The sequence below is a fragment of the Anabrus simplex genome, chromosome 2, assembly GCF_040414725.1.
Source record: "Anabrus simplex isolate iqAnaSimp1 chromosome 2, ASM4041472v1, whole genome shotgun sequence".
Classification (NCBI taxonomy): Eukaryota; Metazoa; Arthropoda; class Insecta; order Orthoptera; family Tettigoniidae; genus Anabrus; species Anabrus simplex.
This window is the reverse complement of record NC_090266.1, coordinates 136146041-136170342: the sequence shown is the minus strand read 5'-3', so window position 1 is coordinate 136170342 and position 24302 is coordinate 136146041. Positions and strand designations below refer to the sequence as shown.

Sequence of the window (24302 nt, the reverse complement as noted above, 5' to 3'; positions counted from 1 at the left end):
GTGGCAAGAACGGTAGGGGTAGACCAAGGTATGAATATGACAAGCAGATTAGAGCAGATGTAGGATGCAATAGTTACGTAGAAATGAAAAGGTTAGCACAGGATAGGGTGGCATGGAGGGCTGCATCAAACCAATCTATGGACTGATGACTCAAACAACAACAACAACATATTCACTGCCTTCTCGATTTGCACCCTGAGCTGCCTTTGGATGCACATCAAGCAGGCAGTGCGTAAATTAGATGGAATTTCTTTGTGGGTTGCTAGGTACTCTTTGACCTCGGTATTACCGCCGTTTGGTTTGCGGGTACAAAGACTGTTCATTTGAGGATAATGCTTGTCTTCGTTAGTTATGTGGGAAGAGATAGTAGTGAAAATTTGTGATGGTGATAATATTCCCTGCTGTTAAGTAGTGCTGCGCATGTTATTAATTCTACATGCTCTCAGTGTAAAATATCGCGATGCCGCACTTACGTGGAAAACCCCACAAGAGAAAGAAAGTTGGTTCATCAGACGGTGGAGAGGTCTTCCTTAATGAAATTACTGGTGCGGTGACTACGTCGTACAGGTAAGTTGTAATTAACTATGTATATGTATATATTTTTTTGAGCCCTCAGCACGTATATGGGTTGTATGGATGTAAACGGTTTGAATCGCCATTTCACATTTTGTGACATTTTTCAAGCTGGTGTGATGAATTGTTGATTAGATACCATAGATTATTATTTCTCAGTTTTATTACTACAATCAAATCAACATTTGGGTTTTATCACTTGCACACTGCAAGGTGTTATTATCAGTTATGAATGTGTGTAGGAAACAAGTTTCTGTTTGAGGAATATACATCCTAAATACATATACTGTAGCTGGAATATGCTTCCCTGTGCGTACAAGTTAGTTAATTCCATTGTCATTCGACTGTGTCAAACTCTGTGTACTCGGACATTAAGCTGCTGAAATGCTGTAATCAATTTGATTCACAATAATCTCACGATGATTCTGTGTTGATTTACAAATCATTAAAAATTGACTTTTACCGTAACAGAAAATATATCTCCACCTATCAACACACTGTTAGGAAACACTTTACACTATTAGTAAATAATGAAGTCATTTATTTATAACACCAAAACATGTTTCAGTTCCCGTTGGACAGTCATCAGAGATGGGTATAAGTTCAGGCTCCGCCAGTATATGGGAGCACGGGCTCCACAGCGGTGAGGTGTGACGTCAAGGGTGAAGGCATTGAAAGGTTGAGATTTACAATAATGGCGGATAATTTGATAGGACGTTGTCGATCTGCTATCTTTTGGCTGTTCGACACAACTTACAAATATAATACAGATCAAGCGTAGGAAATCATGTGTTCACCAGATTGGATAAAACGTTAATGACCGGTTTCTAAAAGAGAGGTTTTGGCTAACATGACATAACATGGCTAGTGATGAGTAAATGACAGAATATATGTGTGGTTAGTGATCAAACCATTGGGCTGCATTGGTTAGGTCTGGCTTGTGACATGACCATTGGGCGGTGTGTAAGGAAATGGGGTCTGGAGGCATGGGCCTCTAGCATCCCCTGGGACAGTATTGGCTGGAGGAAAGACCATTGTAATCTGCCATTAACCATTGATAGTGACAGGTTAGGTTGTGAACCACTGATAACTGCTGATAAGGACAGGTTAGGTTGCGTTCCACTGAAAACCACTGATAGTGACGTGGTTAGGTTAGGTCGGTTACTCCTTCACCACTAATCTGCATTTACAGCAATTGTCCAGGTGGCAGGGGTCCCTATCAGTTGTTTACCTGTTCTTTTCTTTAATAATTGTAAAGAATTCGTAAATTTATCGAACATCTCCCTTGGTAAGTTATTCCAATCCCTCACTCCACTTCTTATAAACAAATATTTGCCCCGATTTGTCCTTTTGAATTCCAAGTTTCTCTTCATATTGTGATCTTTCCTCCCTTTAAAAACACCACTTGACCTTATTAGTCTACTAATGTCTTTCCACGCTACATCTCCACTGACAGCAGTGTTCTCCCTATGGCCTTTTTAATGGGCGCAACGCCCTGCCGTTATCTAGGCTAACATAACCTGGATATGTGCAAATTACATAATATTAATGCATATTCGAGTCATTGGGTGCTCTAAATTTAAACGTAAATGCTGTAAATGTGTGTATTTCAATGATAAATCTTCATTATTGTCGGTATAATTTTGTCTATTACATCAAAGTTTAAGGGACGATTGCAGAAACGGTATTTAGACGATGTCTACGGTTAAATAATGCCTAAATATGGCTGCCGCATTTTAGAGACGTTATTTACCACTTAGACACTGTCTAAAACCGATGTTCAACCGGTCATGTTTAAACACTGCCGAGAGCACTGTTTAACCTCAAATGGCAGGAGTGTATCACAATCGGAGGTTATGTACCATGAAATATGTAATTTGTATTATCATGTTGAGACGATTCCGGGAAGAAAGGTTAGTCCGACGCCCTCTCTGTTGGTCGCCCGCTGCTAAATCGCAGCAAGTAGTTTGACATGCACGGGGAGATAGATCTTAAAGTAAGGCGTCGCTTCTCGAGAGACTTGTTTCTTGAGACTGACAAAGGGACAGTCCGGTAACTGTCAACTTGAATACAATTCTTGGCAACCAATATATTTTATTATATACATGGGGTAATTCCCATGGAATTATAGGTCACTTCGGCTACATACATATCAGAATTACGTGTCCCGATTGTCGGAGCACTGTCATATAAATCAACTGGGAGGGATTCACTTATATTTACTGCTAAGTAAACACACATTTTTTAAATATATATAATTGTGTAAGTTTTCGGCAACTATCATATAGGAAAAGGCAAGTGGTGATGATTATTGTTTAAAGAGGACTGGGGAAGTAGAGCCGTGGCTATAATAACAGCCCTAGTACTTGCCTGGTGTAAAAATAGGGCAACTACGGAAAACAATTTTCACGGCTGCCGATGATGCGTTTCGAATCGACGATCTCCAGAATGCAAGCTACATGTATATGGCCCGTACAACACACTCGGTTACACAGTACTATTGCTTCATCTTCCCTTCGTCGAAGCTACCGTATTTATGAGTAGATTACACTCACTGTAATAACGCTATAATGAAAGCTACACTTCCCCGTATGGTGGTGTGTCGCTTTAGTGTCGATAATATTATGAGATTTAATTTCCACCGAAAGCAGTACTCTTATCTGTGCGCAAGTCATGCTGAGCCATATTTGAGTAATGTGTAGGAAGACAATCAGCTGACTGGCATTTGGCGTGCGCACCGACGAATTTCATTGGTTGCGACAAGCAAAAAGTTGCACGAAAGGTACTTCCGTCTCCGTTTTCAAACCAAAATTAAAACTTTAAGCGAAGTCTAGTTAAACATCGACTGAACATCGTTTATGCAATGGAAGATCGTGCTCGATTTAGACGTCGTTTAGGTAGACGACGCCTAAGGCTTAAAGCTAGCCATCGTTTCTGCAATCTGCCCTAAATATTTAGCTTGCCCATCACGCATTGTCGTGCACGAGGGGTGTCTGTATTAGCATGGAGTCATATGCGAGCATTTGATTGTGCATAAAGTCTCAAACCCGTATGGCACTGAACAGTAACCGAGTGGTTCCTGATGTCACATGATTATGAATGAGCAGTAAAACACTAGAAGTTCAAATTACTCTGTTATGTCTTGTTCGTGATAATGACGGTATTAGTTCAGCCCGTGGGCCCCTGTATTTGTAATGTTACAAGTAAGTGGAATTAGTGAAATCTTACTTGGAGAGCATCTCAGAGGAGAGGTGTGTTCATTGCGATGTCCAGGTACCCACCATCCCGCTCTAAGAAGCACATTTACTTTTATAACGTAATTAAGATTATTACGTGCCGTTTTCATTTCTGAAGTAGCTACTTGTATTCCTATTGGCCATTGTAAAGTGGCATGTGATCTCCTTCCCGCCAAGAATGTTGAGTATAATCCGTTACCAACTGCAGCACAATAAAAGCGCAAGTAAATGTAACATGTGAAGAAAACAATGTACAATACAGAACAGGAATAATGATATGTGAAGCTTACCTTAATGTAGAGGAGGGTAGAGAGTTGCTGCAGCCTTGAAGAATTTGTGCACCTGGGCGTTTAAGGGGAACGATCTCTTAAAGAGAGATTCGGCAAGATAACCGTGGAAAAATCGTTTTCTCCTGCCGAATCCTGGAACCGAGTATTTCCCGTGCTTGAGATAACGCCACTGGTTTTCAATATTCTGAGTGTGCATGGTAGAGCGATTGATGGACATCACCCTCCTGTTCCCCCCTATTGACGTGACCACTCTTCTTAGTGTCTACAAACTGAAGAGTGGTTCACGTGGAGGTGCACGAACCCCTCATCCTCCAAGCAGTCGTAGGCCTTCTAGCAGTCTGATATGATTATCATGCCTGGGAGCATCCAGTCTTTAATAAATGATTATCATGCGTGGGAGGATCCAGTCTTTAATAACGGCAAGTAACGTGGCTTTATCCCTTTTTTTTGGCAGGAAGTACGAAAAAGTTTCTGAAGTTCTCCCTCTCCCCGCCTTCGAAGGGCCACTGCCCTTCTATGTGCCTGCCTCAATTGTACTTCCTCTTTCCAAACTTGCTTTCATCAATTTCCAGTATTATGCTGGGTCCTGATATTGTTTTTTTATTATCGTCAACCCAGGCAATGCACATCTCCCTACAAAAGTTCGACCAATCCAAAACAGTTGCACCAGAGAAACCCAACTCTAGTTTCACAGTTCGACCCAGGGGTTTTGTTGAAAGACACCACAGGATATCAAACTGACCAGTTTGATATAAGCTCGAATCAGAGCCTTCAAAGAAGGTATTTGTTCTTCCACTAGCTTTCCAATTACACTTGGGACCCCGGTCGGCTCATTACTGAAAGAAAATTATTTCATTTTTTTTGCGTTTCTTAATCACACGCAATGGAACATCACGTCCGCACGCTTCACAAACTGTTATTCAATAGCAAACGTTGATGTCGATAGAACTCCACTAAATTGTTTGAATTTCTATGATATTTGATAGCCAAGTCAGTATAAGTGATAACACAACCACCACAGGCAGCCATTCCATCAATAATGAAGCAATAATTATGGAGGGAATGTGTGTTATTGAAAACAATCGACCAGCTATATCACAGCTCTAGTCTAGCCAACTTCTCAAACACTAGACCTCATAGAATGCGGTGCTGTCGTCTCAGTCTAGACAAATCTTGTTTCCTCAGGAAACTAGGGGCCTAGGGCTGCTTCGCGGCTTCTAACTGTCCATACCAATGGTCTTGTCCATGGCAAGAATCCTAATCGTCCAGACCAATCGTCTTTTCTAGATCCTAACCGTATATGAAACTAGGGGCCTAAGGCCGCTTCTAACTGTCCAGACCAATGGTCTTGTCCACGGCAAGAATCCTAATCTTCCAGACCAATGGTCTTGTCCACGGCAAGAATCCTAACCTTCCAGACCAATGGTCTTGTCCACGGCAAGAATCCTAACCTTCCAGACCAATGTTCTTGTCCACGGCAAGACTCCTAACCATCAAGACCAATGGTCTTCTACACGGCGAAAATCCTAACCTTCCAGACCAATGTTCTTGTCTAGATCCTATCCTAACCGTATACGAAATTAGGTGCCTAGGGCCGCTTCGCGGCTTCTAACCGTCCAGACCAATCGTCTTTTCTAGATCCTATCCTAACCGCATATGAAACTAGGGGCCTAAGCCGCTTCTAACCGTCAAGACCAATGGTCTTCTCCGCGGCGAAAATCCTAAGCGTCCAGACCATTTGTCTTATCTAGATCCTATCCTAACCGTATATGAAACTAGGGGCCTAAGCCGCTTCTAACAGTCCAGACCAATGGTCTTGTCCACGGCAACAGTCCTAATCGCCCAGATGAATATCCTACCCGTCCAGACCAATCGTCTTGTCCAGATCCTATCCTGATCCTAACCGTCCACATGGGAACAATCGAAACATAGTTCCTATGTACAGAGGTTGGCAGCACTGAGCACTGCTGCAGAACATCCTTTCCGAGAAGGCTGCGAGCGAGTAAACAAACGACAGGCGTTATGCGTCTGTGTGAATGGAGGCCCACGGTCTGAACTAATGATATGACACTAAAATAGTTAAATTTTGGCGCTTATTGTTTACCTGTGGCTCATGCGGCAGCACGTCGGCCTCTCACCGCTGGGTTCCGTGGTTCAAATCTCGGTTACTCCATCTGAGATTTGTGCTAGACAAAGCGGAGGGTACTCCGATTTTCTCTGTCATCTTTCATTCCAGCAACTCTCTCCAAATTTCATTTAATTTCATCTGTCAGCCATTAATCATAGCCCCAGAGGAGTGCGATAGGCCTCAGCAGCCGGCACAATTTATTCCTATCCATTCCTGACCTGGTCAAATGACTGGAAAACAGGCTGTAGATTTTTCATTGTTTACCTGTCTGATATTGTTAATGTCCTGAGGGGAATAAATTTACGTTTTATCATAATTTTTTGCGTAGTATTCCCTGCCCGGCTGCTCATTCCTGCCACCCGGTTGACTAAAATTTCTGGGGAGAACACTGGACAGCTCGGAACATACCACTTACATGGAAACCCGGTAAAAATTGGCCATTCGAGACAAGATTTTTCTAACGTTATAAGTTGAAATTAATGAAATCTTATTTGGAATGCGTCTCAGAGGAGAGAGGTGTTCTTAGCTATGTCTAGGAACCCTCTATCCTGCCCCCTGAAGTACATTTACTTTTATAACGTAATGAACACCGAGCTCGATAGCTGCAGTCGGTTAAGTGCGGCCAGTTTCCAGTATTCGTATGATAGTGGCTTCGAATAAAGGTGTACAAATTGTACTTCAGGCTTGCCTGCCCCAAGCTGCTCTGCAACAAGCAAAGCAGCTTAGCTTGAGCGCCAGCGAAGCAAGAGTGCACGCGTACTGAGCGCGCTAGTCACAGCAAACCAAAACGTGGGTTTCCCTAAGCCTGACAGGTTGCCTGGGACCCGTTCGTACTGCCGGACTTGACAAGAGTGAATGTGAAGTTTGCTATCGATGCGACGTGAATGTGTCGTTATATGTTAGTGTAGCTACGTATTGCGTCCAGTGCAGCTCTGTTGTAGTTAGAGGTGCAACCAGCAGGAAAATGAACAAATCAACCGTAAAGGAAATCGAAGAAATATTAAAAAGTAGTGAATTTATTCTAGTAGTAAAGCAGGGCTCAAGTCTATTATGGGAAAAATTTTCATGTGTTTATGAACAGGTATCAAATAAGCCAGTAGGTTACTCACAATGCAATTTTTGCAAAAAGCTACTCAACACCCATTCAGGGACCTCAAGTATGTTGCGACATGTCTGCAAATTTGACCCAAATTTTCCACAGTCTAAAAATATTTTGAAAGAGGACAAGGCCTTGGTGACTGGCAAGTGCGTGGAAATGTGCGCCAAGGACTTGAGACCGTTTACAACTATTGAGGGTGAAGGATTTTTAAATTTAGGGCAAACGGTGATGGAAATGAGCAAAAAGTATGGCTCGGTGGATATTTAAAATGTTGTACTCTCTCGAGTACAGTTGCAAGGAAGGTACAAACTTTCGCGGACAAATTGCGCAGTAAAACGCTTCCTGATATAGTAGATGCTATTAAATCTGGTATCTGTGCGAGTACCTCTGACCTGTGGACAGATAAGTACAAGGGTGTCCACTATATGTCTGTCACAATGCACTATATAAATAGAAATTGGTCTCTCAATAAGTATGTGTTAATGTGTTCGGCCTTCCCTGACTGTCCAAAAAACTGGTGAAAATATTCAGAGTGAATTGGAAGATCGTTTGAAAGGACATGGCGTTTCTTATGAAGATATTTCCAAAATTACATTTGTAACAGGCCAGGGAAGCAATATTGTTAAGACCCTCGACATATACAAGAGTCTTCCATGCATGGCTCATATTATTAATACGGTCTTGAAGCATGTTCTGAGTGAACCCTTTTCGAAAGAAGGTGTTCCTAATGTGTTCGCTGTTATCCATTCAGTGCAATCTCTGGTTTCGTACTTTAAAAGAAGAGGCGTATGTGTGAGGTTACAATCATCTCTGAAACCGTATGTTTCCACTCGGTGGAACAGGTATTTTTACATGCTGCAATCAGTTCACTCCCAGATAGATGCTGTGAGAACTGTTTTAGAGAAGAAGGTTGCCTCTGATAAAATGCTCGGTTATGATCAGGACATAACTGGTCTGCCTATAACATTTCTTAAGCCATTTAAGGAAGCCACAATTGATCTTGAGGGTGATGAGGACCCGACTTTACATCTGGTCCTTCCGTGGATTTATGCCTTAAAAGCCCATTGTACTCCGCAGGATGCCGTTGAACAGCTAATATTCCATTTCTTTTAAATTTTAATGTGAGTCTCCTGATATTTAAATGTAAAGATGTTTTCATACTAAATTAATTTTCATTACTTGAAGCTTTTGAAACAAACCGGTGGTGTCTTCCTGGAACAGAAAATGGAAGTCACTATGTTACACAAAATTGCAACACTTTTGGTGCCTAAATATCGCACATTAAAGAAACTAAATGCAGGAGAACAAATGTCTGTTTTCGAGGCAGCTCGACAAATGTGTGCTGAAGGTAATGTTCTCTGGTTATTATTATTGTTACCGTGGTTGGTGGATCAGCAGAGGTGAAAGAAGGTGCTGGGGTGAATGGGTCTAACTACTTTGTCAAGAAAGAATTTAAACAGAAATGGAAGGTTATATTCTTTGAACAGCAACAAGTTAACAACTGTCATGATGTTTATTTAAATATCCAAATATTTTGCTCAGAGAAACTACTTTTTATTAAGTAACTATGTTTGACAGAGATAAATATTATTTGTTAATTAGTTACATTAGTTACATAAATTTGTAATGATTAACATAATACTAAATAACCATATAAAATAATATTTGTGTTGACGAATCCTATATAAATTCTGCTATGTAACAACCCCTTTCCTGCCTGCATTCACGCGAGTCTCATATCAGCACAATGAACGAGCAAACATCGATTAACGCAGCAGGAAGAAGAAAGCAAGCAAGCAAGCTAACCTGTAGCCTGCCCAAGTTGGGCTGAGCTTGACCTGGCCAGGAGTGCAGCAGCCTGCCTGTACTGTTGTTTACGTGCGGATAGCTTGCTTGCCTGGAGAGCAGGCAAGCATGGGCAAGTTAAATGCGGAGTTTGTACACCTCAAGCTTCGAACCCCACTGTCGGCAGCCCTGAAGATGGTTATCTGTGGTGTCCCATTTTCACACCAGGCAAATGCTGGGGCTGTACCTTACGGCCATGGCCACTTTTTTCCCACTCCTAGCCCTTTCCTATCCCATCGTCGCCGCAAGATCTATATAGTCTTATTCCACTACCAACCCCGACACAATAAAAGCACAAGTAAATTTAACATGTTAAGGAACCAATACTGTTTCCAGAGCAAAGTAGAGGCCTAAGGCCTCTTCGTGGGTCTCACCTGGGGGCTTACACCCCCAGACCCCCTTTCCTTGTCCCTATATCACTGGTCTTGTCCAGGTCCTATGATATCAGTCTGCACGGCAAGAATCAGTTCAGACCAATGGTGTTTCCACAGGAAGGTAGGAGCCTAAGGCCGCTTCGCGGCTCTAACATGGGGGTTTACGCCTCCAAGACCCACTTTGCTTGTCCCTATATCACTGATCTTGTCCAGGTCCTATGCTAACCGTCCGCATGGCAAGAATCGGTCCAGACCAATGGTGTAACAATAATCACCACCACCTGTTAGTTCCTTAACTTGCGAGTGGTCGCTATATGAGATTTTCTCGCAAATTATTTTTTATTGTGATATTATTTCACAGTGATGAAAGGGAGGTGACTGTTCCCTCTTCTAGCTGAGTTTATAACTGTCGTGAGTAGAGCGATTCACATTTGAAGGGTAAGCACCCCTTCCCATAGTCAGAACAAAGGTTCCTATGTGTCCATGCGCACTGCGTGAGAGTTTCTCTCATCGCGCTGCTAATGACGTCGGTGTTATTTTGAAGTGAAGCGTGAAACTTACTCCTGTTGTACGCGTTAGTATTTGTATTATGAGCACTTCTTGTTTTTGAAAATGTTATTGTCTCAGAAACCTTGCTTTGTGCATAAATATTACTAGATATAATGCATGTGTCAGATTTTATACTTTACAACTTCAATGCTTATAAAGTTGAAGGTTTCCACCTATTCAATACATTAACATAATAATTCAATTAAAACATGACGTGTTTATTTAAAATATGGTATACATTATGGGACCGGTTTCGGCATCTATCGTGCCATCATCAGCCATTGAGATATTGATTGCAAGGTATAATAGAAAAATAAAAATATAATACTATTAGTGCAGTGTAAAATGTATGCTTTGCATACTATACTAACAACAAATCTTAAGTCATTATATGTACATTAAAATGTGGCTAAGTGACAAAGACCAATTATTCTGTAGAAAATAATATGTCTTAAAAAACACAATATTATCTTGTGCGTCCAAAATTATTGGGGGTGATTAAAAATGTCTATAATTTGGCCTAGCGAAAATACAAGGATGTCCATATAAAACTGATTGTTAGTTCTTCAAAACATCTGCCATGTTGATACTCAATTTCTAGATTGTTGTTCTTTGGTTCCTCATAATATATAACTGTAAAGTTGATATCATATACAAGTTTTTACTTTCCTTTCGAAAAGTTTTTTAAAACAGTCTGTGTTTGACTATTGTGAGAAGTATCTGGTTTTTGATATATTATATTTTATTTTAACTTGAACACTGCTATGTAATATTGTTGAAAGTAAGTTAATGATTGGCTGAGGCCGAGGCGTATGGCTGAGATCTTGAATATTATTTCAATGCCAGGTGGAATTGGGCAGATTAAGCCTGATCTCGAACCAGCACGGACCTCTAGCTCGATGTGACTGTGTGTAGTGTAAATAAGGAACTGAATACGAAGACTTCGTTATAGGAACATATGCATATGCATGTCATAAAGTATAGACACTTGTTTTTTAAACCAGTGGACACATAATATCATTGTATATTTTAATATCATCACTCATATCATGTGACTTTCTTCATTAGATTTAGTAATGTTTTTAAATTGTATGTTAACTTTGGATCTCATGACCCGGATCTGGCCTGGGTTGCCATGCCATTTCTAAGCAGTCAGTGTGAGTTCAGCTCCTTGACGAAGACACATCGTATGTCGTACGCACCTTGAGTAGTAGTGGCGTGATGTATTTTCGCTCGTCGTTCCTCGCTCACATCTTTTGGTGATTTTTTTACAATTGTGGTAGTAGTGGGCCTATATGTTATAACTTTGAATTATATTTAAATTGTTTTTATCGTGTGCGATGGCTCGTTGTGTTGATTTGTCCGACAGTGATGATGAGTTAGCGAGTGAAGGAAGTGCTGATTCTGAAATGGCAAGAACATACCATTTAGCAAAGAAAACAAACTGCTAGTGCTGATACCGGGAGAAAACAAGCCAATTGACTAGTTCCTATTGTTGCTTGATAACAATTTTTTTTGGAAACAATTATGCGTTAGAGTTGTTTTGTGGGCCAAGCACAAAGGAGAAATCGTGCATAACGAGATGGAAGGACGTCGATGTCAATGAACTAAAGACACTTTTGGGTTTGCTGATTCATACAGGAACATTGCGAGTGAGCAGACTCCAAGATTATTGGAAAACTCGCAGCCTTTTCAATGTTCCTGTGTTTGAAATAATAACATTAAGTTATTTATTAGACCACCTAATCAATACAAAATCGTCTTGGATGATTTACATAAATTTGTTAGCTAATAGTGGGACATGTTTCGCCTTCTCTGAAGGCATCATCAGCCATAGTCTTAACCTTAAATTAAAAATAAGCGTCTAAATAACATGTAGTGATGAAATGAATTTTAAAATCTTGAAGAGATTTGAAGTGAAATAACATTAAAAATAACAATGATGGTTTGAAAATACAATGTGATGAGATACAATAGTGGAAGTATTAACAAAATTAACCTTAGAAGGCTGCTAAAATAAGTACAATGGAATAAAACAACAGATTGTTATACAACAAGTAGTAAGATTGCATAAAAGTAAAGTTGATAGTAATGGCGGTTATAATTAGACGATGGCGAAAAATCTTATGTAATCAAAGTAAAGAGGAGAGAGTAAAAGTCAAAGTTAGTCGAGAGATCCGAAGTTCATTATGATCTTGAAGATAAAGGATGAAAGTCAGGTGCATATGGTGAAGTTGTAGAACACGTTGAGGATATGAAGTTGGTGAATAGAAGTTGAAGAACAGTTTCAAATAGGATCACTATGGACCATCTCAAAATTTGAAGTGATGTTCAAATGTTGTAAATTGTGAGTTTGTAGATATTCTAGTTGAAAAAGCATATACAAGTGGAATCTGTAAATGGAAGCAAGAAATGTAGAGTTAATTGTGTGAAAAGATATTTGAAAAATCTTGAAGTAGAATCGTATGCACTTACCACTTGACGGTGACAAAGATAGCTTGTAATATTATGAGTAAGAAGTATTTGTAACAGTAGACTTCTTGCTACGTGTGTTATAACTGAAGTTTTGTGTTGGAGGGGGATCTGTTTGCGTTGACGTAACTATTAGAGGGGGGCTGCTATTGGTGGGAGGGAAGGAAGAGAGTGTATTACTGCGCGTGTTGTAACGGTGTAAGGCTATTGGAGGGAGCGATGTTCCGGTGGGTGTGGCTATGGGTTTATTGGTTGTATTTGAATTAGAGGTACTAGCGGTGGGGGGAAGGGAGGGGGGTATATTAGCTGTAGGGGAGGTGGGAACTCTAATTGATGTGAGGTTGAAGATTTTTAAGAATTTGTTGGTGAGGGAAGTTGATTCTCGTAATAAAATAAGAATCTGTTCATACAAGGGGCTTTTTTTATCAATAGTGTCATTTAGATTTTTATCTTTATTAAAATGTTGGTCGAGGAAAATAAATAAGTTTTCATATTCTGTCATGAGTTTGCTTTTATCAACTCTTTTTAGGATATGGAGGTCTTGTTCTATTGTGGTGAATTTATGCCCGGTGTCCCTCATATGGTTGGCCATTGCGGAGAATTTGTTGTGTTTTTGGGCATTGTAATGCTCGGCGTATCTGGTAGAGAAGCTGCGGCCAGTTTGGCCAACATAAGAAAAATTACATGTAGAGCATTTCAATCTGTATATTCCTGATCCAGAGTAACTATTGTCTGTGATGTTGATAGAGTTGTGATTGAAGAATAAATTGCGATTAGTGTTTTTTGTTGTGTAGGCTATTTTTATTTCGTGCTTCATTAATGAATTGGTTATCGGGTAAATGCTATGGTTAGTGAACGTGAATTTAGCGTATTTTGGTTTGACGGGTTTTAATGGAGTTAAATTGGTAGCTAGTTTTAGTTTGGTTTTATTGATGATTTTATCAATCATATTCGTGTTAAATCCATTGAATTTAGCTATTTCCTTGATGAATAGTAATTCTTTCTTTAAATTAGTAGAGGACATAGGGATCTTTAATGCTCTATATATTAAACTGTGATAAGTGGCTTTTTTATGTGAGTTGGGATGTAAAGAATCATTTTTTATGGTTGTTGGAGAAAAGGTGGGTTTTCTGTATATTTGGAAGTCGAATTTGTTCAATGTTCGTGTGATTTTGATATCTAAGAAGTTCAGAGAGTTATTGAACTCATCTTCTTTAGTGAATTTAATATTATTATCTAAGTTGTTGAGGAATGATAGTATGTTATTGCTGTTGTTGATTTGTTTATCAATGATAGCTATGGTATCATCAACATAGCGATGCCAAAGACAGAGTCCGTTGATGTTATTAATAATCTTACTATGTTCGAGATTATCTAAGTATATGTCGGCTAGTATTCCAGATAACGGGTCTCCCATCGCTAGACCTTCTTGTTTGTAAATTTTCTTATTGAAGGTAAAATAGTTGTTGTCTAAAACGAAATTAAGTAATTTTAACCATTCATCAATTTCGATTTTACTCAATGTGCTATGTTTCAACAGATTGTTTTTTATGATGTTAATAGTATTGTTGATAGGGATATTAGTATACATGTTGGTGATGTCAAAAGAACATAAAACGTGGTTTGGTTGTAGACTGAACTTATTTAGGGAATTACAGAGTTCGATCGAGTTCTTTATGGGGTTGGAGTTGTGAAATTTGAAGTGTTTTTTTAGGAATTTGTGTAGGAATTGAGAGGTTTTATAGGTAGGACTATTGATACTATTAATTATAGGTCGAATGGGGACATCTTTTTTATGAATTTTGGGCAGTGATCTGACTGTAGGTAATTTTGGGTTCATTACAGTTAATTTCTGATAATCTTGATCATTTAAAATGAAGTTAGAATTTTTCAGAAGGTTCTTTAAGTTACGCTGTATTTTGTTTGTAGGATCTTTGTTAATTAAGGTATAGGTATTGTCTGAAAAAAAGGTTTCAGTTTTATTGATGTAATCTTGTTTGTTCATTATTACTATGGTGTTGCCCTTATCTGCTTTTGTAATTACTACGTTGTTGCTATGGATTTTGGATTTCAGGTTTAGAATTTGTTTCGAGACATTGTGGTTATTATTAGATGTTATCTCATTAATCAAAGTTGGGAGTTTCTTTTTTACTTCATATCGTACGTCATTCTGTTTATTAATTGGGATTTGTTTATCGATATTAGTTTCGGTTTCAGCGATGGTAGTGATGATGTCTTCTGCCTTTTTGTGATTAGGCCAATTATGTTTGATGCCTTTATCTAATAGATTTAATTCTTGGTTAGAGAAGGTTGCATTAGATAGGTTGATTGTAGTGGGAATGTTAGTCAAATGGGAAGGGGACATTTTGTTGTTTGTATTTTGGTCAGGAGTTTTACATTTGTTTTCTTGAAGACTAAGTAATTTATGGTTTAGGGTTTTCTGTTTCTTGTCTAATACGTAAGATAGTTTGAGGTCAGTGTACCTTAAAAATGAGCTCCATTCAAGTGGGGGTAATTTCTGAGAGATGGTCAAATGAGTCCTATATAATTGTAAATTTAGTAAAGATTTCTTCTTGTATAATAGTTTAATTTCATTTTTCAACCATATGTTGTTTACTTTCTTTTGAGTGGCATTAGATTTTGAATAGGGATGACTTTTTCTTTGTAAAGATTTGAGAAATTTAGGTATCAACTCTAATTTCAAGCAATCTTTAAGAAACTTGATATCTCTAGAAATCTTGCCTATTTTAATTTTTAGGTTTAAGTACTTGTTAGGTTTTACTATTGCCTGGTTGGCATTGACATTACATGTAATAAATATCATTTTTGGTCCGTATTGATGATGTAGATTGAAATAATAACATTAAGTTATTTATTAGACCACCTAATCAATACAAAATCGTCTTGGATGATTTACATAAATTTGTTAGCTAATAGTGGGACATGTTTCGCCTTCTCTGAAGGCATCATCAGCCATAGTCTTAACCTTAAATTAAAAATAAGCGTCTAAATAACATGTAGTGATGAAATGAATTTTAAAATCTTGAAGAGATTTGAAGTGAAATAACATTAAAAATAACAATGATGGTTTGAAAATACAATGTGATGAGATACAATAGTGGAAGTATTAACAAAATTAACCTTAGAAGGCTGCTAAAATAAGTACAATGGAATAAAACAACAGATTGTTATACAACAAGTAGTAAGATTGCATAAAAGTAAAGTTGATAGTAATGGCGGTTATAATTAGACGATGGCGAAAAATCTTATGTAATCAAAGTAAAGAGGAGAGAGTAAAAGTCAAAGTTAGTCGAGAGATCCGAAGTTCATTATGATCTTGAAGATAAAGGATGAAAGTCAGATGCATATGGTGAAGTTGTAGAACACGTTGAGGATATGAAGTTGGTGAATAGAAGTTGAAGAACAGTTTCAAATAGGATCACTATGGACCATCTCAAAATTTGAAGTGATGTTCAAATGTTGTAAATTGTGAGTTTGTAGATATTCTAGTTGAAAAAGCATATACAAGTGGAATCTGTAAATGGAAGCAAGAAATGTAGAGTTAATTGTGTGAAAAGATATTTGAAAAATCTTGAAGTAGAATCGTATGCACTTACCACTTGACGGTGACAAAGATAGCTTGTAATATTATGAGTAAGAAGTATTTGCAACAGTAGACTTCTTGCTACGTGTGTTATAACTGAAGTTTTGTGTTGGAGGGGGATCTGTTTGCGTTGACGTAACTATTAGAGGGGGGCTGCTATTGGTGGGAGGGAAGGAAGAGAGTGTATTACTGCGCGTGTTGTAACGGTGTAAGGCTATTGGAGGGAGCGATGTTCCGGTGGGTGTGGCTATGGGTTTATTGGTTGTATTTGAATTAGAGGTACTAGCGGTGGGGGGAAGGGAGGGGGGTATATTAGCTGTAGGGGAGGTGGGAACTCTAATTGATGTGAGGTTGAAGATTTTTAAGAATTTGTTGGTGAGGGAAGTTGATTCTCGTAATAAAATAAGAATCTGTTCATACAAGGGGCTTTTTTTATCAATAGTGTCATTTAGATTTTTATCTTTATTAAAATGTTGGTCGAGGAAAATAAATAAGTTTTCATATTCTGTCATGAGTTTGCTTTTATCAACTCTTTTTAGGATATGGAGGTCTTGTTCTATTGTGGTGAATTTATGCCCGGTGTCCCTCATATGGTTGGCCATTGCGGAGAATTTGTTGTGTTTTTGGGCATTGTAATGCTCGGCGTATCTGGTAGAGAAGCTGCGGCCAGTTTGGCCAACATAAGAAAAATTACATGTAGAGCATTTCAATCTGTATATTCCTGATCCAGAGTAACTATTGTCTGTGATGTTGATAGAGTTGTGATTGAAGAATAAATTGCGATTAGTGTTTTTTGTTGTGTAGGCTATTTTTATTTCGTGCTTCATTAATGAATTGGTTATCGGGTAAATGCTATGGTTAGTGAACGTGAATTTAGCGTATTTTGGTTTGACGGGTTTTAATGGAGTTAAATTGGTAGCTAGTTTTAGTTTGGTTTTATTGATGATTTTATCAATCATATTCGTGTTAAATCCATTGAATTTAGCTATTTCCTTGATGAATAGTAATTCTTTCTTTAAATTAGTAGAGGACATAGGGATCTTTAATGCTCTATATATTAAACTGTGATAAGTGGCTTTTTTATGTGAGTTGGGATGTAAAGAATCATTTTTTATGGTTGTTGGAGAAAAGGTGGGTTTTCTGTATATTTGGAAGTCGAATTTGTTCAATGTTCGTGTGATTTTGATATCTAAGAAGTTCAGAGAGTTATTGAACTCATCTTCTTTAGTGAATTTAATATTATTATCTAAGTTGTTGAGGAATGATAGTATGTTATTGCTGTTGTTGATTTGTTTATCAATGATAGCTATGGTATCATCAACATAGCGATGCCAAAGACAGAGTCCGTTGATGTTATTAATAATCTTACTATGTTCGAGATTATCTAAGTATATGTCGGCTAGTATTCCAGATAACGGGTCTCCCATCGCTAGACCTTCTTGTTTGTAAATTTTCTTATTGAAGGTAAAATAGTTGTTGTCTAAAACGAAATTAAGTAATTTTAACCATTCATCAATTTCGATTTTACTCAATGTGCTATGTTTCAACAGATTGTTTTTTATGATGTTAATAGTATTGTTGATAGGGATATTAGTATACATGTTGGTGATGTCAAAAGAACATAAAACGTGGTTTGGTTGTAGACTGAACTTATTTAGGGAATTACAGAGTTCGATCGAGTTCTTTATGGGGTTGGAGTTGTGAAATTTGAAGTGTTTTTTTAGGAATTTGTGTAGGAATTGAGAGGTTTTATAGGTAGGACTATTGATACTATTAATTATAGGTCGAATGGGGACATCTTTTTTATGAATTTTGGGCAGTGATCTGACTGTAGGTAATACGATTTTGTATTGATTAGGTGGTCTAATAAATAACTTAATGTTATTATTTCAATCTACATCATCAATACGGACCAAAAATGATATTTATTACATGTAATGTTCCTGTGTTTCGATAGTATTAGCCGGATCAATTTCTACTTACATTACGATGCCTACACTTCTCCCCGGCTAGACCTATCAATGATCCCAAACCCCAGTCATTAGACAGGCTGGAAAAGGTGAGACAATTTATTGATTTTTTCAACAATAAAATGTCTACCATTTATTATCCTTCACGGGAACTGTCCATTGATGAAGCTATGGTACTTGGGTGTGTTTGTTTGATTTTCAAGCAGTATATAAAGGGGAAACGGCATAAGTATCTCATAAAACATTATGCTCTAAATGATTCTGAGCATTGTTTGGTAGCGTCTAAGATACTGTCAGAAAACGCATACAGTACAGGAACACTCAGCTGACCGGCAGCACATTCCTCCAGTTGTGAAGATGGCAATACTGCCTAAAGGTGGAATCATCGCTCAGTACACTGAGGGAGTTATGGTGGGCAAATGGAGGTACAAGCGAGTGGTACAATACATTTCCTCGCAATTTGAGAACACAATGGTCACCGTCACAAATAAAAGGAGCCAAGAAAAAGAAAAACCTTTGCCAATAATGCAATATAATGCACACATGAAAGGGACTGATCGGTGTGACCAACTCAAGGCATACTCTCCTTTCAAAAGGAAAACACTTCACTGGTACGAACAATTTTTTGCCACATCATTCAATTGATCATGATCATCAATGCTTTCCACTTATACAACATGCACAATACCAGGCGTGGAAATCCGAAAATGGTTTTATACTACTTTCGCCTACAAATAGTGGAATCACTTCTGCCACCCCGTCAAACAGAGCTAGTGCGCACTCCTCTAAGAAAGAACAACTTACATCGGCTGGTGGAAAATGATGAGCGAGACTCCAAAGGAGGAACCAAACGCAAAAAGTGCAGCGTCTGCTATAAAGCAGGAAGTGAAAAAAAACAATCAACGTTTGTCTGTTCTGGCTGTCCAGATTTGCCGAGGCTTTGCCCGGTTGGTTGCTTTGACGAGTACCACAAAGACATGTAAGTGGACCAAACAGTGGATGGTGGGTGGAGCTGTAAATAGTGAAAAAAGAACATCAATAAAGCTAAATGTGGTTTTTCCAACTTATAACATGTCATAAACTAATTATCGCTTTCATTATAACATAAGATTTTCAACAAAATAACGATTAGTGCTATAGCACACAGTGCTGAGGGGCCGAATCTGACCCACAGACTTAGAAGTCTTAAAAAATTTTAATTTAGGCATGAATCTTCCTTGGATTTTTGACAACATTTGGTAAGTTTTATATCATTTTTTTTCATTTTCAGTTTTTTGGGGGTGGGAATGTATAATTTGCACAGCAGCAAACACATTAAACAACACTTAAAACAACACACACAAATTCACCTTGAATGTACAAATCATCATTAATTAATTAAATGCACAATACCGCACGATGTGCATATACGAGCCAATAATTAAATAAGTATCAAAACTAGAATTGACAGTAATGGTACAGTTATCACAACCCTGTGTTAATGGCGACCATTCGAACTGCAGCTGATCACCGCTCCTTCATCTTCGATCTGCCCATGCGCATGAGACCTTCATTAGAAGTACCTGCCTAATGAATGTGACCACTATGTAATAGAGGGCACGATATCACGGATTATGAAATGGTGGAATTTTCCAATAGCATGGAAGCAAAATACAATAAAATCATACAATGTAATAATCAGGTTACTCACCTTATTGAGGGTACCGTTCAGCGATGTGGCGCAGAATTTTAGGGAATGCTGTTGATGGACTCCTGCAATATGTTTTGTGCCACACAAATTCATCAATGTGATGGGAAAGAAGGCGACTGCTCATGACCTTGAAAAAAAAAAAAAAAAAAAAACACTGTGACCAGTCAAACTCCGCACACTGCCAAATGAAAGGATCCAAGTATTATTGTACAATATTGTTACTTACACCTCGTTGCTGGCAGAACCGCTTAAAACTGCTCCAGTATCCTTCATCTGCAGTTGTGCATGTCCCATCCTTGGGATTACGGTATCCATCCTTATGACAAATGGTCCTGTGGTCGTATCCCAAAGAGCCCTGAACACAAGCTGTCGGTTCATCGGTAAAAATCTTTTAGTTGGGAAGTATGAACCACTGTGTTATCAGAATCAGGGTAGTTCGGTTCCCAGCAACAGTGTGCTGAATTACGCCTTGCTTTAGTATGATGTCATAGATTCTGAGTGACCATTTTGCCAGTACAATACAACCTCTTCCATACTTCGTATGTGTAACCACCTACTCATCAACCTGCATGATGGCATGGGCCCATCAAAAATGTATCCATCATCGTTCTTGATTATCTTCCATGATGCGATATTTCGGAAGAAGGTAAAATACTGAACCACAGTTCCCTTTCTTATACCGGATTGAACCGTAGTCGTGCTGACATTAGAGCCAGTAACCCACAAGTCTATTGACAGCAGAATACAGTGTGTTTTCTGGAAGAATGTGCCTTCGGCTAAAGATTTCGTCTTCTGACACTTCCTGCAGCAAAGGTCACCATGTGCTCTCCTAGTCATATGTAGTGTACTTTTCAGCGTTGTATATGTCGGGTAATTGTAGAATGACAGTTTTGCACCTCTACTCCTTCCTTGTATCCTATCGCCTTATCGTTCTACGTTACAATTTTATTTGACGTAAATGAATATCACACTAGAACACGTTCACTTCCTTGTATAAATTACTTTATTTACACTGTACGTCACAACACACAGTTTTACACAGCAGCAAATGACACTATATACAACACTCAATAGCAGAGTACCCTGAAGTCGATTCTGACAAGTACAGGTATCAACGACACTGACGCGCGCACTATAACATACTCTCTTTTGAATTCACCGCCTGACTCACTTGAGTCCAGTACTCACTGTCGCACTGACTGACAGCTCGATATTTATACTACTCGATTAACCATCTAGAATGATCGACTTCTGGAAGAGTTCTTACAACACTCTAATGGAACATACTCGAAACATCAATCGACCAGTTAGTCGAATGGGTACTCGAATGATCCTCCAACATTTAAAAATGTACATGGAAATATCTACAACATTCGTAATGTCTCTACGTGTATCTGCATACCTTACAGTAATTTTCCAGAGCCCTTCATATACACCAAATTATAGTACAATAAGTCTAACATACGAATATTATGGAATTTTCTACCGCTTTCGACCATATAGATTTTGAGGTTATACAATTTTATACTACATGTTTACAGAGAACCCATATTTTAGTCATGTTTAACACTTAACAAAATATAATTTAGCATTAAATAAACTATAATTGGAATATATTAAACATACTCATTGAAGGTTTTACACCAGTTACAGCGTCGTACGCACGGCACTATAGTACATATAATGCCATTTGACAGCGCCTGGAAGTGATCTGGTGATGGTCTACTTACGTACAGAAACCCATTATCCTTGTAAACAACAATCTTTACGTACTGCTGACTGAATACTTCTGCCTTCTGTAGATCCTCACATACACACTCTCCTTGTTCATTAATGATTCATGGAATGTCCTTCTTGGAATCTGTTTCTGCCTTAAAGTGTAAAAGAAAACCTACAACCTGTTTTCCAGTCAGTGACTGGGTCAGGGATGGAATGAATAAAGCTCCAATCTTGCGGCAAGGATAGGAATTGTGCTGGGTGCCGAGCTTGTCGCATTTGTCTGGAGTAATGATTAATGACTGACAAATGAAATGATAGTGGAGAGTGTGGCTGGAATAAAAGATGACAGGGAAAACCGGAGTACCTGGAGAGAAACCTGTCCTGCCTCTGCTTTGTCCAGCACAAATCTCACATGCAGTGACCAGGATTTGAACCACGGACCCAAGCGGTGCGAGGCCGGTACGCTGCCACGTGAGCCATAGAGGCTTTCTGCCTTAAAGTATACATACCCTTCAATTTTTTACTAAAATTTGTGTTACTGCCAATTATGTTTGCCATCATCTTATTCTTAGCTGACTTCTTTGCTAAATTCAGTTTCCTAGTAAGTTCTTTCAATTTTTCTGGGGAAGTAACAGGTAAAAGAGGTCAGAACCTATCTTGAAACCTTGTTGACACAATAGTTGTACTATAACAGGAAAACCCATGGGGGTTTTCTTACCTGTTCTCCTATCAGGCATGTCCCAAGTGGTGGATAGGAGGGCTCCCAGGACTTGTCTGGAGGGTCTGAGAGAAATAAAATACCCTCTCACGGACCAAAAACAGATAATGCCAGAAAACATCTTGAGGCATTATGATTGTTGCTAGCCCAAGTCAAGGCTTGGAAGTGGAGACCTCGCCCACACATGCTAGAGAGGCATCCATGGTTCCTCCACATGGGTGATACGGTGGTTCAGGTGAAGTGGGGCTGGTGCTTGAGGTGAAGGCTCACTGCGAGGTGCTGGAACCAACATAACTTTGCTCTACGTAGCCTGGACGAGCCACAGGTTGGGAGAGGGGGAATCCCAACCTAAGCGGAAAAGTCATGGCTGTGGACTCAGACATGATAATGCCTAGTGGAGACCACGTGAGTAGGCCTACTGATGGGGGGAAAAAACCTGGCTAGGTTCGGGCCAGGGGCGGGCCGCTGGATGGACGACTGACGGGTGTGGTCTCTGCTACGGAGAGCCTGAGTTGCAGGAGGACAATGTCTACCTGTATGCCTCACCACGGATGGTAAGAACGATGCTTAAGGACCCTGGAAGGGGCAAAAACCCTATAACTGATTGAAATGTGGATACTTATAAAGAATCATTTTCGAAAACTTCAACATCAAGGGAAGCCATGGAAGCTCCAATAGAGCAGATCTGGGAGCAAGTAAGCTCAAGATGGAGATGCTAATGGCGTGTCACTTTCCTGAGGCTGAGGAGATGACAGAAGAAGAAACGGTTGGAAGAGAGACCGGAGCTCGAAGAGCAGACTGGAACTGTGCCAACAGAATAATAAAAAAACAACCATGTAAAGTGGGCATTCGACACGTTTCACCCTGTAAAGGCTTCGAGGCCAGATGAGATACTTCCGATAGTCCTACAGGAAGGACGGGAGATACTCGTTAATGCCCTGACGGACCTCTTCAGAGCTTGTCTAGATTTAGGGTACGTGCCGAAATCATGGTCTGAAGCTAAAGCAGTATTTCATACCTAAACCTGGAAGGGCAAACTGTGCCCAAGCCAAAGCATACAGAACATTGTTCCTTCATGCTGAAAGCAATGGAGACAATTCTGGATACGTTTGTCAGAAGAACGGTGCAACTGAACTCAACGTTACATGAAAATCAGTTTGCCTATAGACCTATCAGATCCACTGAAGTAGCACTCCACCCGTTGGTTTGTAAACTAGAGGAAAGCCTAGAATATAAAGAAATTGCACTGGCGGCATTTCTAGATATAATAGGTGCCATCAGCAATACAACCTGTGACTCTATGATCAAAGCATTGGAAAAGAGCAAGGTGAGTAAAACAGTCGTCAACTGGATTAAATCCATGTTAGACGGAAAGATTAAAGCAACTCTGTTTGAAGAAATGCTGACGGTTAGGGCCACCCGAGGCTGTGCTCAGGGAGGAGTTCTTTCACCTCTGCTATGGAACCTCGTGGTGAACAAAATCATAGCTATTCTCAACGAACAGGGTTTCTATACACGAGGCTACGCAGATGACCTAGTGATTATTGTGGTACGAGGTAAGGTGATGAGTGTTATCCAGGACCTCATGCAAAGATCACTGAACCTTGTGGAGAAGTGGTGTCCGGAAGAACAACTATCAGTCAACCCTAACAAGATAACTCTCGTCCGTTTTACAAGAAGGAGAAAATTAGAGGGGAAGGGACCACTGAAGCTCTTTAGGTGAGAACAGGCACTGCACCTAGGTGTAGTGTTAGATAAAAATCTAACCTGGAATCCACATATAGAAAGGAACATAACCTGGGCCAAGAACGTGCTTTATGCTTGTAAAAGAGCTGTTGGGTAGACATGGGGCCTAAGAACATCAGTGGTGATGTGGATGTACAAAATGTTCATTAGACCATTGATGGCCTATGCTGCAATCATCTGGTGCCAGAAAGTAAGTTAAGGAAAAGTCAGCAGTAGATTGGATAGCCTACAGAGAATGGCATGCGTAGCCATAACTGGGGCTATGGGAACTACGCCCACAGAAGCCTTG

General features: G+C 39.3%; 1 protein-coding gene across 2 annotated transcripts in view; it reads left to right on the top strand.

Moving 5' to 3' along the window:
• Positions 1-284: 284 nt before the first annotated feature.
• Acf (ATP-dependent chromatin assembly factor large subunit) overlaps positions 285-24302 on the top strand; it is a 711969-nt gene continuing 687951 nt past the window's right edge. For both annotated transcript variants that reach the window (XR_011017808.1, XM_068226116.1), the window contains exon 1: positions 285-567. Coding sequence is in view for 1 of the 2 variants with exons in the window: in XM_068226116.1 (XP_068082217.1) it covers positions 461-567 (107 nt within the window). In the remaining variant the exon portion in view is untranslated. The remainder of the gene's footprint in view (positions 568-24302) is intronic.